The 13,897-nt window shown below is 57.4% G+C and overlaps 1 protein-coding gene across 7 annotated transcripts in view; it reads left to right on the top strand.

Moving 5' to 3' along the window:
* The window catches only part of Arhgap27 (Rho GTPase activating protein 27), a 31,105-nt gene extending 17,417 nt beyond the window's left edge, over positions 1-13,688 (top strand). For 3 of the 7 annotated variants that reach the window (XM_023718155.1, XM_023718159.1, XM_023718161.1), the window contains 15 exons: positions 6,211-6,621; positions 6,974-7,156; positions 7,272-7,352; positions 7,421-7,504; positions 7,727-7,794; positions 7,980-8,070; positions 8,472-8,579; positions 10,769-10,867; positions 11,490-11,568; positions 11,647-11,769; positions 11,868-11,966; positions 12,056-12,133; positions 12,238-12,372; positions 12,444-12,549; positions 12,624-13,688. In XM_023718155.1, the coding sequence (XP_023573923.1) occupies positions 6,211-6,621; positions 6,974-7,156; positions 7,272-7,352; positions 7,421-7,504; positions 7,727-7,794; positions 7,980-8,070; positions 8,472-8,579; positions 10,769-10,867; positions 11,490-11,568; positions 11,647-11,769; positions 11,868-11,966; positions 12,056-12,133; positions 12,238-12,372; positions 12,444-12,549; positions 12,624-12,801 (1,923 nt within the window). In that variant the 3' untranslated portion in view covers positions 12,802-13,688. Of the gene's footprint in view, positions 1-3,498; positions 3,677-6,210; positions 6,622-6,973; positions 7,157-7,271; positions 7,353-7,420; positions 7,505-7,726; positions 7,795-7,979; positions 8,071-8,471; positions 8,580-10,768; positions 10,868-11,489; positions 11,569-11,646; positions 11,770-11,867; positions 11,967-12,055; positions 12,134-12,237; positions 12,373-12,443; positions 12,550-12,623 lie in introns of those variants that run through there. The other 4 variants (XM_023718160.1, XM_023718156.1, XM_023718157.1 and 1 more) reach the window with 4 other exon arrangements.
* Positions 13,689-13,897: the final 209 nt, after the last annotated feature.

Raw genomic sequence — 13,897 nt, 5'->3', positions numbered from 1 at the left:
ATTTTTATTTATTTATGTGTGTGTGTGTGTGTGTGTGTGTGTGGCCAGCTCAGCCCACCAGGGGGCGGTGCTGGCTGGCATGTGGTGCTGGGGGATTGAACCATTGTCCACTGTGCTTTGCCAAGCTTGTTCCAAGTAGGTGCTTTAGACCACTGAGCCATCTCACCAGCCCAAGCTTATTGTTATTACCATACAACTTAGGCTGTTAAGCTTAACCTCACTTTCTGTCTGCATATGAAACATCTTAGGCATAATATGGAACAGGTATTTTTCCTTAAGTACTGATATGTTGAACTTTAAGTCCCTACAGAATATGATAAAAAAACATTTAAAAATTAGAATATATTTTTAAAATAGGCATAAAGAATTATATACTTCTTATGTTTACACATAAGTCAAAAAATCTTACCATATACAACCTTGAAGCAGGACAGTTGTTTTTTGTTTTTTGTTTTTTTGCAGAACCAGGGATTGAACTCAGGCCCTTGCACTTGCCAGGGAAGCGCTTATTCCACTGAGCCATTTCCCTGGCCTCTTTGTTTGATTTGTGATTTTTTGCAGCACTGGAGAGTGAACCCAGGGCGTAGGCACCGAGCCTTAGTACCTCAGCCTTTTGTCTCTTCTGAGTCTCACTAAATTACCCAGAAGGCTAGACTCAAATTTTTTATTTTCTTGCCTCAGCTTCCAAGAGGGCTGGAATTGCAAGAGTGCACCACCGCGTCTGGCCTGGTTTCGTTTTTTTAACATTTAAATCTTCAATCCTTAAGGATTTATGCAAGTGGGCAACTTGAGATATGGACCCACCAATGTTTTGGTTCCCATGGCACCCCTCAGTCAGCCCCCATGGTGCTGAGTCTGCCCAGAGTGAGGGGCACAGGCAGAGCTCTGGGCCAGTTCCCCAGGCCCCATGGAGCTTTCCCGCCTGGAGTACTCCCTGCGCTGCCTCCCCCGCTCACTTCCCTGCCCCAGGCCCACTCAGGGCCACCACACTCACTCCCTGGGCCCATGCTTACCTCAGGGGGGACGAGGAGCAGGCATACCTGAGTCATTTCTCAGCCAGCTCCAGGCTGCACCCTGAGGAAGAGAAGGAGTGTGCTTCCGGATACCAGAGTGAAGACTGATGAAGTTTCTGAGAAGAGTTTTTATTTTTATTATTATTACTTTGTGCAGAAATAGGTTGAAACTCAGGGCTCTGCACACTAAGCATGCGCTCTCCATTGAGCTACACCTCCAGGGCCCCCTCTTTTACATATGTATATATATATTTTAGGGAAGGGTCTACAGGGTGTTCAGGGCCTCACTACTAGATCGAGCTCATAGTGATCTGCCTGTTTACAGCCTTCCACGAGCTGGGATTACAGGCGCACACCACCATGCACAGTTTCAGTTGCTGACTCAGCATGTCGGAGGGGGCACAGCAGGCTGGGGATTGAACCTCTGGCCCCTGTGCCTGCTTGGAACTCCTCTTTTATTTTATTTTATTTTTTTCGCCCCCACGGGGGAGGCGGAACTCCTCTTTTTAAAAAAAAATATTTTATTATGAAAATTTTCAAAGCGTATAGAAAGTAAAAGATTATCTTTAAGAATGAGCACCACTATGCTCATTACCTAGATGCAACAAGATTGGCCACATTTGTTTATTTATTGAGCTGAGGAATTGTAAGTTCCAGACAACAACACGTTAGGCTTGGAACCTCTAGCCGCTCTCAGCTGTCCTGCTGCTGCTCCTGAACAGAGCCCCTCCTTCCTCTGCTGGGCTGTGTTCTGCAGCTCTGCACTATTCATGAACCAGTCACTGGGCCCAGTGACTCAGGGAAGTCTGTAGGCCTCTGCACGAGGGTTGGAAGCAACTGCTGGGCCTCAGCCTCCAGGTGGGCACAGGACACCCAGGGGCCTGGATGTGGAACTGGGCTGCTGACTCAGCCAGCTGCCCACTCCTGGACACCAGGGAATTGGGGCGAGGGAGACAGAGCATAGAGCCAGTCCAGGTGGCTGAGGAAGGGGAAAAATAGGCCTACCCACAGAGAGGGGACAGGAGGAAGCCAGGAGAGGGCACTGGAAGGTGAGGGCAGGACACCAGAGGGACAGACCTCAAGTCCTGGGCAATGCCTGGGACAGCGGATGGGAAGAGCTCTCTGGGCGGTGGGAAGATGGGCGTGGCAGAGGACCATGGGTCCTGCCCTGGGGAGAACGGTAGATACAGATGCAGGTACTGTGGGAGACAGAAGGTGACCACCCGCTGGCCCAGAAGGCCTTCAAAGTGGGCCCTGCCAGTCCCGGCCAGCTCCCACACAGCACAGGCAGTGTGAGCAGCAGGCCACAGCCCAGACTTGCCAACCCCAGGAGCAGGCCCCACAGGAACTCTTGGGGTCACCCAGGGCAGGGCCTAGCCCCATCCAAACCTGAAGTCAGCAAAAGCAGAAGTGTGCCCTGCTTTCTCATGTTTGTGGGTGTGGGAACTCAGCAGCTGGCAGGGACCCTAGGACTCCAGCCACACAGCTGCAGGAGTAAGTCCAGAAACACCAGCATGGCCAGAGGGAGGCCAAAGCAGGGTTTCCCCAGGGCCCTCTCCTGTTTCTGCTCCTTCTGTTCCCTTCTCCCAACTTCAGCCTCAGACCCTTTACATCCTGCTGGCTGCTGTGCACTCAGTGCCCCTCCCGTGTCCTCAGAGCGGTGACCTTCTACTGGAGGGGACAGCAGCCGACCACAGGTGGGGGCCCCGCTGTGGTTGCCAGCTCCCTGGCTGGGGGAGGGGTTGCTTCCCTCCAGGGCTGCACATGGGGCCTGCCCCGGGTCTGAGTGCCCAGGGGGAAGATGGGGGACTGAGCCAGGCAGACAATAGCAGAGGTGTAGCACACTGCACTCCCCAAGTGCCCTACACTCCAAATTTACCCCATTCCTGGCTCTACTTGTGTTCTTAGCCTGAGCCCAAAGAGGCACAGTGGAGGCCGTGGAGGGAGGAGCCAGGAAGGAGAAGGAACCAGGTGGCCTTGGGCTGAGGAGAGCGCACCATGGGAGGGGCCAATGTCGAGATCACCAGGGCCTAGAGGAACTGGCTCCTGCCCCTCGGCTGATATTATGGAGGGGTGGGATGTGGCTGTGGCTGTGGATGGAGTGTGTTGGGTTCCTGGAAACCAGGTCTGCAGGACACAGACTGGCCGTGGGTGACCAGACAGTGGTACAGCAAGAGCCCTCCTGTCCACAAGGCTGGCAGATTTGCCTGGACCCCTTCTTCTTTGGGAACGTGCCTTCCCACAAGCTTCCTCTCTCCTTCCATCCTTCTGGGCCCCTCCTGGTCCTGTTTGTGTCCCGGCCAACCAGGCCCAGACCCTTCTGCCAGTCCTGCCCTGGCTTGAGGTGCCGCCGCATGTGTATCTGGTCCCAGTGGACTGTATGGCAGTTGGGGGTGGGGACGCGCAAAAGTGGCAGCCACCACCACGGCTCAGGCTGTCTCCACAGCACTTCCGCAGCCCTGACAGGAAATGCTGCAGTCTCAACCTCCGCCATCTCAGGCAACTTCTTGTTTCCCTGGTGCCCTGTGCCAGCCCTGGGGTTGTATCCCTTGGCTCCACCCCTAGAATTTTCCCAGGGCCCAGCCTTGCAGCTCGGAGGGGACAGGATGGTGGACGTGATTGCCAAACTGACCAGGAGGCAGAGCCGGGCGCTGCGGGTTCAGGTAGGGTGGGAGGTTTGGGTCCAGAGGCCTGTGGGTCCCACCCTGGGAGGAGCTGGCAAGTGGGGCTCTTCTCTTCTGCCTCTTTCCTCCTCAGAGGCCTTTCTGTCCAAGTGAGGGACGGGGATGCTGAGGGCCAAAGCTTGGGCCTGGGGCTAGGGACCAGGGGAGCATAGCTGTTAGGAACTGTGGGCCCAGAGCAATATACGCCTCCTCACCCTGTCAGTCCTAAGGTCTGAGGGAGCCACTTCCTCTTTAGAGTCTATTCTGTGTCCCAGGCTTGGACTGGGGCTGTCAGTACCTGGTTGATAGGCTTGCTAGGCCTGGGCCTCCGGGACAGGGCACCTCTGCCGAAGCCTCTCTGTGGTAAAGGCACTCACCCTGCCTCTGGGCTCCAGAGAGGCCCTTGCTCCTCCCTGCTCCAGCCCGGCCTAGGCTCTGTCTCAGAGGCTCTGTCGCCCCCACCCCGTGTGTGCTGCACCCCTGTCCTCCCTGTGACAGCTCTGTCACAGTGGCGACCTAAGCTTCTCCCACCAAGACCACTTCTACCTGTTGGCAGGCTGCCAAACAAAGTCCTCCACCTGCAGTCCCCTGGACAGGACAGGCAACTGGACCCAAGGCATGGACAGCTTTTCACCCTCCTCTCTCCAGCCTCCATCTGTCCTCCCAGGGGTCTCCTGTGTTCTGGGGCTGAAATCCTTGTTCTCAGAAGTTCTCCTTCAGAGCTCTCCAGAGTGGCAGGGGTATGTGTTCATGCTGCTCCTAGGACCCAGGACTGACTTGTGCTTTAAAGCAGTGTTTTGGGCAGATCTGCACTTGCTCCATCTTACTCTCAAGCCTTCTGCCTTTGAGGTGAGGAAGTGGGCAATGTCTGGCCACTAACTAACTGCCAAGGCAGAATGGCACAGGGCCCTAATGGTCTTGAGCTTGGTGTAGGCAGGTGAGACTTCCCTGGGAGAAACCTGTGAGCTGAGGAGGTCAGAGTGCAGCAGGACTTAGGTAGCCAAGGAATAAGGGGACAGCTGGGGGAGCTAGGAGGTGCCTCTGTTGGAGGCTGGGGTACAGCCAGGTGTTCTGGGGGTACACAGTGCCATGTGAGGCCCTGAGAGGCAGGGAGGAAGAAGTGGGCAGCGGGTCCCGGTGCTGAAGGGGACAGGTCAGAACAGATGGACTCTGCAGTGCCTGAGGACCCCACCCGTCTAAATCCACAGCCTCTCCTTCCCTGAAAGTGCCTGGCTTCCTGCCTGGCAGTGATGCACACTCCACTCTCATCCCCATTTCCACAGGTATGTGCTGGAGGGTTGGCATGGCAGAGTGGGAATCTGTCCACTCTGCCAGGCCAAGTGCCTGGCATGGAGCAGAGCAGCCAGCCCTTGTTGGATGAATGAATTGAGGTGTCCATCAGGGTTCTGGGCAGAGACCACCTTGAGCAGGATGTTTCCCCTCTCTAAGGTGTCATAGTCAAAAAAAAAAAAAAAAAAAAAAAAACCTTGTGAAACTTTTTAGTTTTATTGTACAAAATTTAGAGGCTACAAAAGTTTAAAGGACAAAATCAACCCCATGGCTGGGGCTGCAGCAGTGAAGGAGTCCTTGCCTGGCATGCGTGGGACCCCAGTTCCAGCACCACAAAAGACAAAACCGGACAGAACCCCTGTATCACAATGCCTACCTCTGTAGCACCTTGGATGATTTCCAAGCACACAGAATTGGACTGCAGCTGCTCTTCCATTCTAAAATGGGCTTTAGTATTTAGCATTATGTGTTGCACTGGCCTTTAATCGCTCGTTATCTATGGAAGGCAGTAGGTTTCTTGGGAGTGGGCATGGGGCACCTGAGCTGAGTCCTGGGAAAGAGGAGCCAGACAGATGCGAAGGGCAAGTGAGGGGAATGGGTCGGGCCCACGCCCTCCCCAGGGAGAAGCCCGGCGGAGGGTGGGGACCTCCAGCAACTCAGATCCACCAGAGTGTAAAGTTCACCATGAGGGGCAGGACTCAGGAAGTGGCCGGAAGTGAGGAACAAGACAATGGACTGGACTCTGCCTCGCATCCAGCAAGGAGCAGACCTTGTTGGGGGGCGTGCATATGAGGTGACAGGGCACCCCTGCCACCCTCTTCTTCTGGGCGCAAGGGGATTCTCCTTCCTCCCATCTCCATTCGCGCAGCTGTCGATGTTGACACCTGCGAATCCCACAATGGAAAGTGCCAGTCCCATCCAGAAGGGTTCAGACCCTAGGGCTCCCTGGGATGAGCGCTGGGAGTTAGAGGGGTGCAGCAGGGACCGGAGTGGGCACCCAGGGCCGCCCCGCCATCAGTCCTGCCCACCCTCGCGCTGTTGCTGCTCGCGTAGTTAATGGATAATCAGCGGGACCTCCCACTCACGGCGCGCTCCGCGCTCCCGGGCCCCTTCGAGGAACGTTTCCTCCTCTGCCCTCCCCCACCGCATTCCCGGCGGGGGCGGAGCAGGCGCTGACCCCAGGAGGCCGGGACAGGTAGGCCAGGGCGGCGGCGACATACACCCATCCTTGTCGCTATCCGCAGGTGGAAGCGCCCGCAGAGCCCGTCTACGCGAACGTGGGGCGGACTTCGACCCCGTTGCCACGCGCACCCGCCGCCCCCCGGCCCGATCCCGCGTGCGAGGCGTGGGAGGAGCACACTGACACGGACAGCGGGCGCCACTACTACTACAACCGCGACACCGGCGCCACCACGTGGGAGCCACCCGGCGAGGACAGCCCGGCAGCCTCCCCCGCCTCGGTGGGCAGCCGCGAGAGCCTGGAGAGCGAGTGGGACCAGTACTGGGATGAGGAGAGCCGCAGGGTGTTCTTCTACAACCCCCTGACCGGTGAGACGGCCTGGGAGGACGCGCCCTGCGACCGAGACGAAGAAGGAGCCGGGGACGCGCCGGACATGCAACCTGGACAGGACCCGGGGAGCCCCACGCGTCGGCGGGTGAGGGGACCCGGACCGGTGGGCGGGGATGAAGTCCGCGGCTGGGTGGAGGGGGCGGGGCGGGGCCCGGGGCGAGGGGCAAATGGGTGGAGCTGACGTACGGGCGGGGCGTCCGGGGAGTGCGAGGGCGCGGCCCCAGGGCAGAGGGCCGGGACCGTGGGCAGGGTTGAAGTCTAGGGCTGAGTGGAGGGGGAAGGTGGGACTGGCGCCAGGGCTCTGTTCCAAGGTGAGGGTCAAGGACCAGGGCAGTGAGGGTGCAGCGGGTGACCCTGCCGCCTCCTCTGAGGGCCCACCTGGTACCGAGGCTCGGGTCGGCGGCAGTGCTGGCTCTGAGAACCTGTGCTCCCTTCAGCCCCCCACCCCGGAGGCCGACTACCCTGAGTCACTGTCCAGTTACCCGGAGGAGGACTATCCCCCTGCAGGCTGCCTTGGAGAGCCAAGCCCCACTTCCCCGTTGTCCCCGCCTCCTGGCTGGTCCTGTCACCTGGGCCCGGAACAGCAGACGCTCTATACCAACCACTTCACGGGAGAGCAGGTAGGACTAAGGCTGGAGCCGTGCCGCCTTTGGGGAGAGGCTGCCCACCCCCTGCTGGTGGGACCTTCCCTTCTCAAGTGCAGGGCAGAGACCCTTAAATCCCCTGTCCCCACAGTGGGTGCAACTGGAGGACCAGCACGGCAAAACCTACTTCTACAGGCCACAGGACTCCTCCGTGCGGTGGGAGCTGCCCCAGGTAACCAGCATGGGAGGGAAAGCCTATGTCCTGGAAGGAACCGGCTGTGACACTGTCCTTCTCCCCAGGTCCCCATCCCTGCCCCTCGAAGCATCCGCAAAACCAGCCAGGATGGTGGCACTCCAGCCCCAGCCAGCCCCTCAGAAGAAAAGGTAAGGGAAGGGGCATATAGGCCCTAATGGGCACCACTTGAGGACTGGGGCAGAGACAAGGTGGGCCCTCCTGCCTTTCCTTGGGCCAGCACTTGGCCCATGTAGGGGTCTAGGGGTAGGAGCAGGCCCCTCCATAGTGCCAAGTAGCCAGAGAGGAGGAGACAAGGGGAGGCTAGCCTCTGCCATGGCTCATCCCCAAGCCCTATTTGCCCTTTTCTCTAGATCAAGACCCTGGACAAGGCAGGAGTGCTGCACTGCACCCGGACAGCAGACAAGGGGAAGCGGCTCCGGTGAGAGCTGGCCCAGGAGGGCAGGGTGGCCCTGTCCTCGGGGGACTCTCATGAGGTCTTAGGGGCACTGAGAGATAGATAGTGCCTTGCCTCAGGCCCCTTGTCTGCTGGGAAGGATGCCCTTACCTTAGGGAATCACAGCACATCCTCTGCTGAAAGCAAGTCTGAGCTCTGCCCACCCCTAGGAAGAAGCACTGGAGCACCTCCTGGTCAGTGTTGGAGGGCAGCGTCCTGACCTTCTTCAAGGACTCCAAGACCTCGGCTGCAGGCGGCCTGGTGAGGCCGGGGCTCTGGCAGGGACTGCACCATCTAGCCTGGCCTGACCTGGGCTGAGAGCGGTACCCTCACAGCAAAGCAGCTGGGCATAGCAGAGAGAGAGTGATGACAGGCAGTTCCAGCCACCTGGGGGAAGCAGTCCTTGTGGGTAGAAGGAGGAGACCCAGCTTGGCACCCTGCTCCCAGGGTGGGCAGCAGGGGACAAGCCAGCCAGTAGGTTTCTGACTAAGAAGTACCAGGACATCTAGGGTCCAGGAACCCAAAGCTGTTGCCTAGATCCACTGGATTCCCCATTCATTCCCTAAAACCAAAAAGCCAGTGGGTCAGAAGCAGGGGCTGGGCAGGCCCTTGTGAGCTCAGGACCCCCTAACACTGCTGCACAACCCTCTCCCTTCTGCCAGAGGCAGCAGCCTTCCAAGCTGTCCACACCAGAATACACGGTGGAGCTGAAGGGAGCCTCTCTTTCTTGGGCCCCCAAGGACAAATCCAGCAAGAAGAATGTGCTAGAGGTGAGTGATGGGCAGGGAGAAGAAGCCTTCTCTGTAGTCAGTGCCAGGAAAAGGATCTGGGAGAGTGGGGCGCCAGGCCAGAGCTCCCCATCCCAGGGCAGTGTTTCTGCCATCTGCTCTCCCTGGCCAGAGCTAGCCTCTGACTACACTGGGCCCCCAGTAAAGAAACCAGTACAGAAACAAGCTTTTGGGGATCCCCAGCATGAAGAACAGGAAGACCCAAAGCCAGGGAGATAGCTCAGCAGCTTAAGCACCTGCCTGGCAAACACAAGGACCTGAGTTTGATCCCAAGTATCAAAAAAAAAAAAAAAAAAAAGCTTTGAAATGTACTATTTAAGCAGGGCTTGGTAGCACATGCTTGTAATCCCAGCTTTCAGGAGACTAAGGCAGGAAGAGCATTACAAGTTTGAGACCAGCCTGAACTGCTTAGTGAGACTGTCTCAAAAAAAAAAAAAAAGGAAGACCCAAGGGAGTGCCTCACAGTGCCACGCCCTCTCCGTCCCCTTTTCTGTGGTCTCCTTTTCAAACTGCTCTGTCCTCACCTTGGTCCCTGAAAGTTGTGCAGCAGATTTCAACAGAGACACATGGTATCTGGTGCAATGGCAAATGCCTGGAATCCCAGCACTATGGAGGCTGAGAAGGGAGGATCACTCTGAGTCTGAGGCCAGCCTTGTCTACATAGTGAGTTCACAGTCAGCCTGAACTTTACATCAAGATCCTATCTCAAAAATATATAAATAAATACTTCTAGGTGGCAAAGTGGTGAAATCTCCTAAAGTCCCAGGGCCAGGCAAAGCACATTAGAGATGGCAAGGGACAGGGGCCAGTGATGATCAGGTGCTAACGTGGCTGCTGACAAACTTAGCTCATTTCTCCAGTAACTGAGATGAAGGGCTGCCAGTGGCACAGCTAATTACTAGGGCAGGGGACCCCACCCAGTTCTTCAGGGAGCCGCAGTGCCTTCCTTGCCCTTTGTTCCTGAAGAAATTCCTAGCTCAGAGAACACAGCGTCTAGAGGATGAGGCTAGTGCCCAGTTTCAGACTGCCCTGTTGGGTGTGATGTGCTGTCCAGGTAGCTTATTACTAAGAGAGCAGAGTCTGGCCTGGAATTTCAGCCCAGAAAAACCAGTTCTTTTAAAAAGCCCTAGTGGGGTGTCCTTGGTGATCTGCTGAGCTTTGTCTAGTTCCAAGGGCAGGATGTCTTGAGCATCTGATCCATCATCTGGATCATTCTGGAAGCTTGGCAGGACAGTTTCCATCAAGAACTCATGTCTGCTATGGTGTCAGGCTGGGCTGCGACCTCACCTTTGTGAGCCATGGTCCTTCCCAGACTGGGGCATCCTTCAAAGTGTTGTCTGTCACTTCACTTCTCACTGGCTGCTGCTGAAACTTCTCCAAAGGCCTGGCCTAGTTGTCTTCTTTTGGGGGGTGAGCGGTTTTCTGAGACAGTGTTTTGCTATGTAGTTTAGGCTGATCTTGAACTTGTGGGAGTCCCCCTGCCTCAGCCTCCACACCTGGCCAGTTGTCTTCTTCGGCAGGGCAGCAGTACCCTTGGAAACTGTATGGGTTGGAAAGGGTGGTCCTGGTGGAAACTCAAGCCTGCCTCCCTGCCAGTGGCAGCTGTCCCTCCGTCTGCTCCAGGCAACCTATAGGTGACTCTAGGGCTTTCCTGCAGAAAGAGCCCAAAAGCCTCTATCACAAGGCTGGGTAGCTTCATAGGATCCAGGAGGTCTTGCAGAGCCACAGATCACAGGCACCCACTTATGATATGTGCCTTGTCATGGCACACCGGCAGATGTGAGCTGGGTACATTCCGAGAGAACTGCCAGAAATGATGGCTGTTGTCTTAGAAGGCTTTTAGCCCCTTCAGGTAACAGGCACAGGCTGGGCTGCTGTCCAAGTTGGTAAGCTGTGCACCGTGCCAGGTTTGCTCTGAGTTCTGGCTCACAGACGCTGAGTGATGGACAGCTACAGTGTGGGGCATGGTGGAGACACAGGCTGGAAGAGCTGGGGCAGCTCACAATCCCCATCTTGCAGCCTACAGACCCCTCTAAGCTGTTCTGGAACCCTGCTGAGGCCAGGCCTTTGCTCACCAGGCTCTGCCCTAAGGGGGAAGAGACTGTCTTCTCCACTTCTGAGCCCCACTCTATGCTAGTCCCGTGGTGACCCAGTGACTTGTGTCCCTCCAGCTGCGGAGCCGAGATGGCTCTGAGTACCTGATTCAGCACGACTCAGAGGACATCATCAGCGCCTGGCACAAGGCCATCACGCAGGGCATCCAGGAGAGGGTAGGCAGAGCCCCAGCCTCCTGGCTTGGCACAGCGAGCCCTGGCACCTGGGGTGGCCTCTTGGGAGGGCTCTGCAGGAGGGAGCAGGCACAGGGGCATTTCTGATTCAAGAGAGACAGGAAGAACAGTAGACATACTCAGAGCCAGCCACAGGCCAGACCAACAGGCTGAAACAAGAAAAGACTGAATTCAAGTCTACCGTTGTAGGTTCAGAAACACCGATGACATAAGTAGAGGTGGGCAGGCCCCTGTCATGGCCACTAGCCTGGCCATGACCTCCAGCTCTGAGCCAACTTTGGGTTCAGCTTTGGGCTGTATTGATAGAAGCAGGAGTCCAGATGCAGGTGGTGCTAGTAGTGCAGCTGCTGGAGGTGTGCTGGCTCCTACTGGAAAAACAACTTGACAGTTGGAGGCAGATCTAGAGGAGTGTGTGCAGGTGCTGCAGAAGATGCAGAGGAGAGACTGGGAGGGGTAGGGGGGCCAGATGGGAGGGTGAGGAGCACACACAGTGCCTAAGGAGGGGACATCCTGATGGAGAGCTGGGTAGGGGCCCTATCTGAGGGGCTCAGCAGAGGCCTGCCAAGGCCTACTGGGTGCAGCCCTGCTCAGACCACAGTTCCAGCCCATAGATCCAGCCCTGGAGGAGGACAGTGAGGCAAGCAGCACAGACTTCAAGCTCCGAGAGAGGGAGGACACTGCAGGTACACAGGGCAAGGTGGGATGTGGGGGACACGCGGGCTGGGACCTGACAGCCTACTGACACCTGTGTGCCCCCACAGCCACTCCCTCCCCAAGCCCTGGGACCCTGGAGAGTGACCTGAGCCGTGTGCGGCAGAAGCTGCGCAGGTTCCTGCAGAGGCGGCCAACATTGCAGTCGCTACGGGAGCGGGGCTACATCAAGGGTACCACGGGGGGGGGGGGGCTCCAGGGAGGGGAGAGGGGTCCTGGAGGAGGCAGAGGGGAGGAAGGTTCTTGCCCAGCACTGACTCCCTGTCCCTAGATCAAGTCTTTGGCTGTTCGCTGGCCACTTTGTGCACGCGTGAGAAGAGCTCAGTGCCACGCTTTGTGCAGCAGTGTGTGCGCGCTGTGGAGGCCCGGGGTATGTGTGGCTCCCTCAGTACCAGGACTGGGATGTGGGGCGCAGGGCCCAGGTCTGGGGCAGGTGGGTCAGTGCCTCGGCCTCCACAGGGCTGGACACCGATGGGCTGTACCGCATCAGCGGGAACCTAGCCACCATCCAGAAGCTGCGCTACCACGTGGACCACGGTGAGGCCCTCACCCTGTGCCCCCTCCCCCGCTTCTGATCCCCACCCACTTGTCCCCTCTGTCCCTTCTGACCCCACGCCTGTCTGACCTTCCCCCTCCTGCAGATGAGCACCTGGACCTTGATGATGGCAGGTGGGATGACGTCCACGTGGTCACCGGTGCACTCAAGCTCTTCCTGCGTGAGCTGCCTGAGCCGCTGTTCCCTTTCTTGCATTTCTACCAGTTCCTTGCAGCCATCAGTGAGCCAGGGCCCAGAGCCCGGGTGGGGGGCTGGGGCCCTTGTGCTGTGCCAACCCCCATCTCCCTGCAGAGCTGCAGGACCCAGCCAGGCGGAGCCGCTGTGTGCGGGACCTGGTGCGATCTCTACCCACTCCGAACCATGACACCCTGCGGCTTTTGTTCCAGCACCTGCGCCGGTGAGCACAGCCACCCTGCATCTGGGGTGGGGTCCCCACGGCCCTGCCCCAGGCCTAACAGTCCTCCCCAACAGGGTGGTGGATCACGGGGAGCAGAACCGCATGTCAGTGCAGAGCATGGCCATTGTATTTGGGCCTACCCTGCTGCGGCCAGAGACAGAGGGGACCAGCATGCCCATGACCATGGTGTTCCAGAACCAGGTGGTCGAGCTCATCCTGCAGCAGTGTGCAGACATCTTCCCGCCGTGCTGACCAACTGCTCCTGCCCCTGGAACTGCAGGGACCATAACCTGAAGTAGGGCTTTCTGGTCTTGTCTTGGCCACGCACATGGTTGGGTGCCAGGATGGGGAGCTTCTGTTCAGGGAGAGGGACTTGGTGAGGGGTTTCCTTGCTCCTTCAGGCAGTATCTGGCTGGAGCCCTGTGTAGGTGACCAAGTGGGGACTGCTGGCTCCCGACAGGACCATGTGACTTCTAGTCTAAGCCTCCCTGTCCCAGCCAGAGAGCTGGCTTTGTCCACCTTCCTGTCTGCCTGTCCATGTTGGGGTCAGGTCCGCTGTGTCCTGAGCAAGGGTTTTTCATGCCCATGTGCCCTGCCTCACCACAGAGGGGCTCTGTGGGGCTCTGATACAAGATGAAAACTAGCCTTCGAGGCCCTTCCCTTACCAGGGACCCAACCTCTCCAGCCTTCCCAGCCTGCCGCTTTTCTGGAAGGAGTAGCACTCTCTTTGGTCCCAGCTCCCAAGCTGCCTACTGGGGCCCATGTTGCTGCAGTGCTGGGAGACACCTGGGGTACCCGTATCAGGAAAGGAGGGACGTGCCTGGGTCAGAAGCCCCAAACCATTCCTTCTCATGTACAAAGCCCCTCGGGCTGTGGCTCTTGTATCCCCACCTCCCTATTCATGGCTCAGGGAACAATAGTAGCATGTATGCGTTGAGCATCCACATGAGGCCAGGCATCGTGCTGCCTGTCCCTGTGTCTCTCCCAGTCAATATTTATTGTGTTCTATGTGTCACATGCTGTTGGCCCTGTGGAGCCAGGTCCAGGCAGGAGTGCTGATGGATCTCTTACCACACAACTGAATATTTAAAGTTATAAATCAAGCTAATAACTGTGAAATAAAATGTTTTATTCTCCTACTTCAGCAAGTATGCTTTGGTGGCAATTAAAAAACCAGGTTCCAGGGGCTGGTGAGATGGCTCAGTGGTCTAAAGCACCTACTTAAAACGAGCTTAGCAAAGCACAGGGACCGCGGTTCAATCCCCCAGCACCACATGCCAGCCAGGGCCGCCCCCTGGTGTGCTGAGCTGGCCACACACACACACACACACACACACACACACACACA

The sequence above is a fragment of the Octodon degus genome, unplaced genomic scaffold (genome assembly GCF_000260255.1).
Source record: "Octodon degus isolate 3935 unplaced genomic scaffold, OctDeg1.0 scaffold00056, whole genome shotgun sequence".
NCBI classification, from domain to species: Eukaryota; Metazoa; Chordata; class Mammalia; order Rodentia; family Octodontidae; genus Octodon; species Octodon degus.
This window is presented reverse-complemented; position numbering and strand designations above follow the sequence as displayed.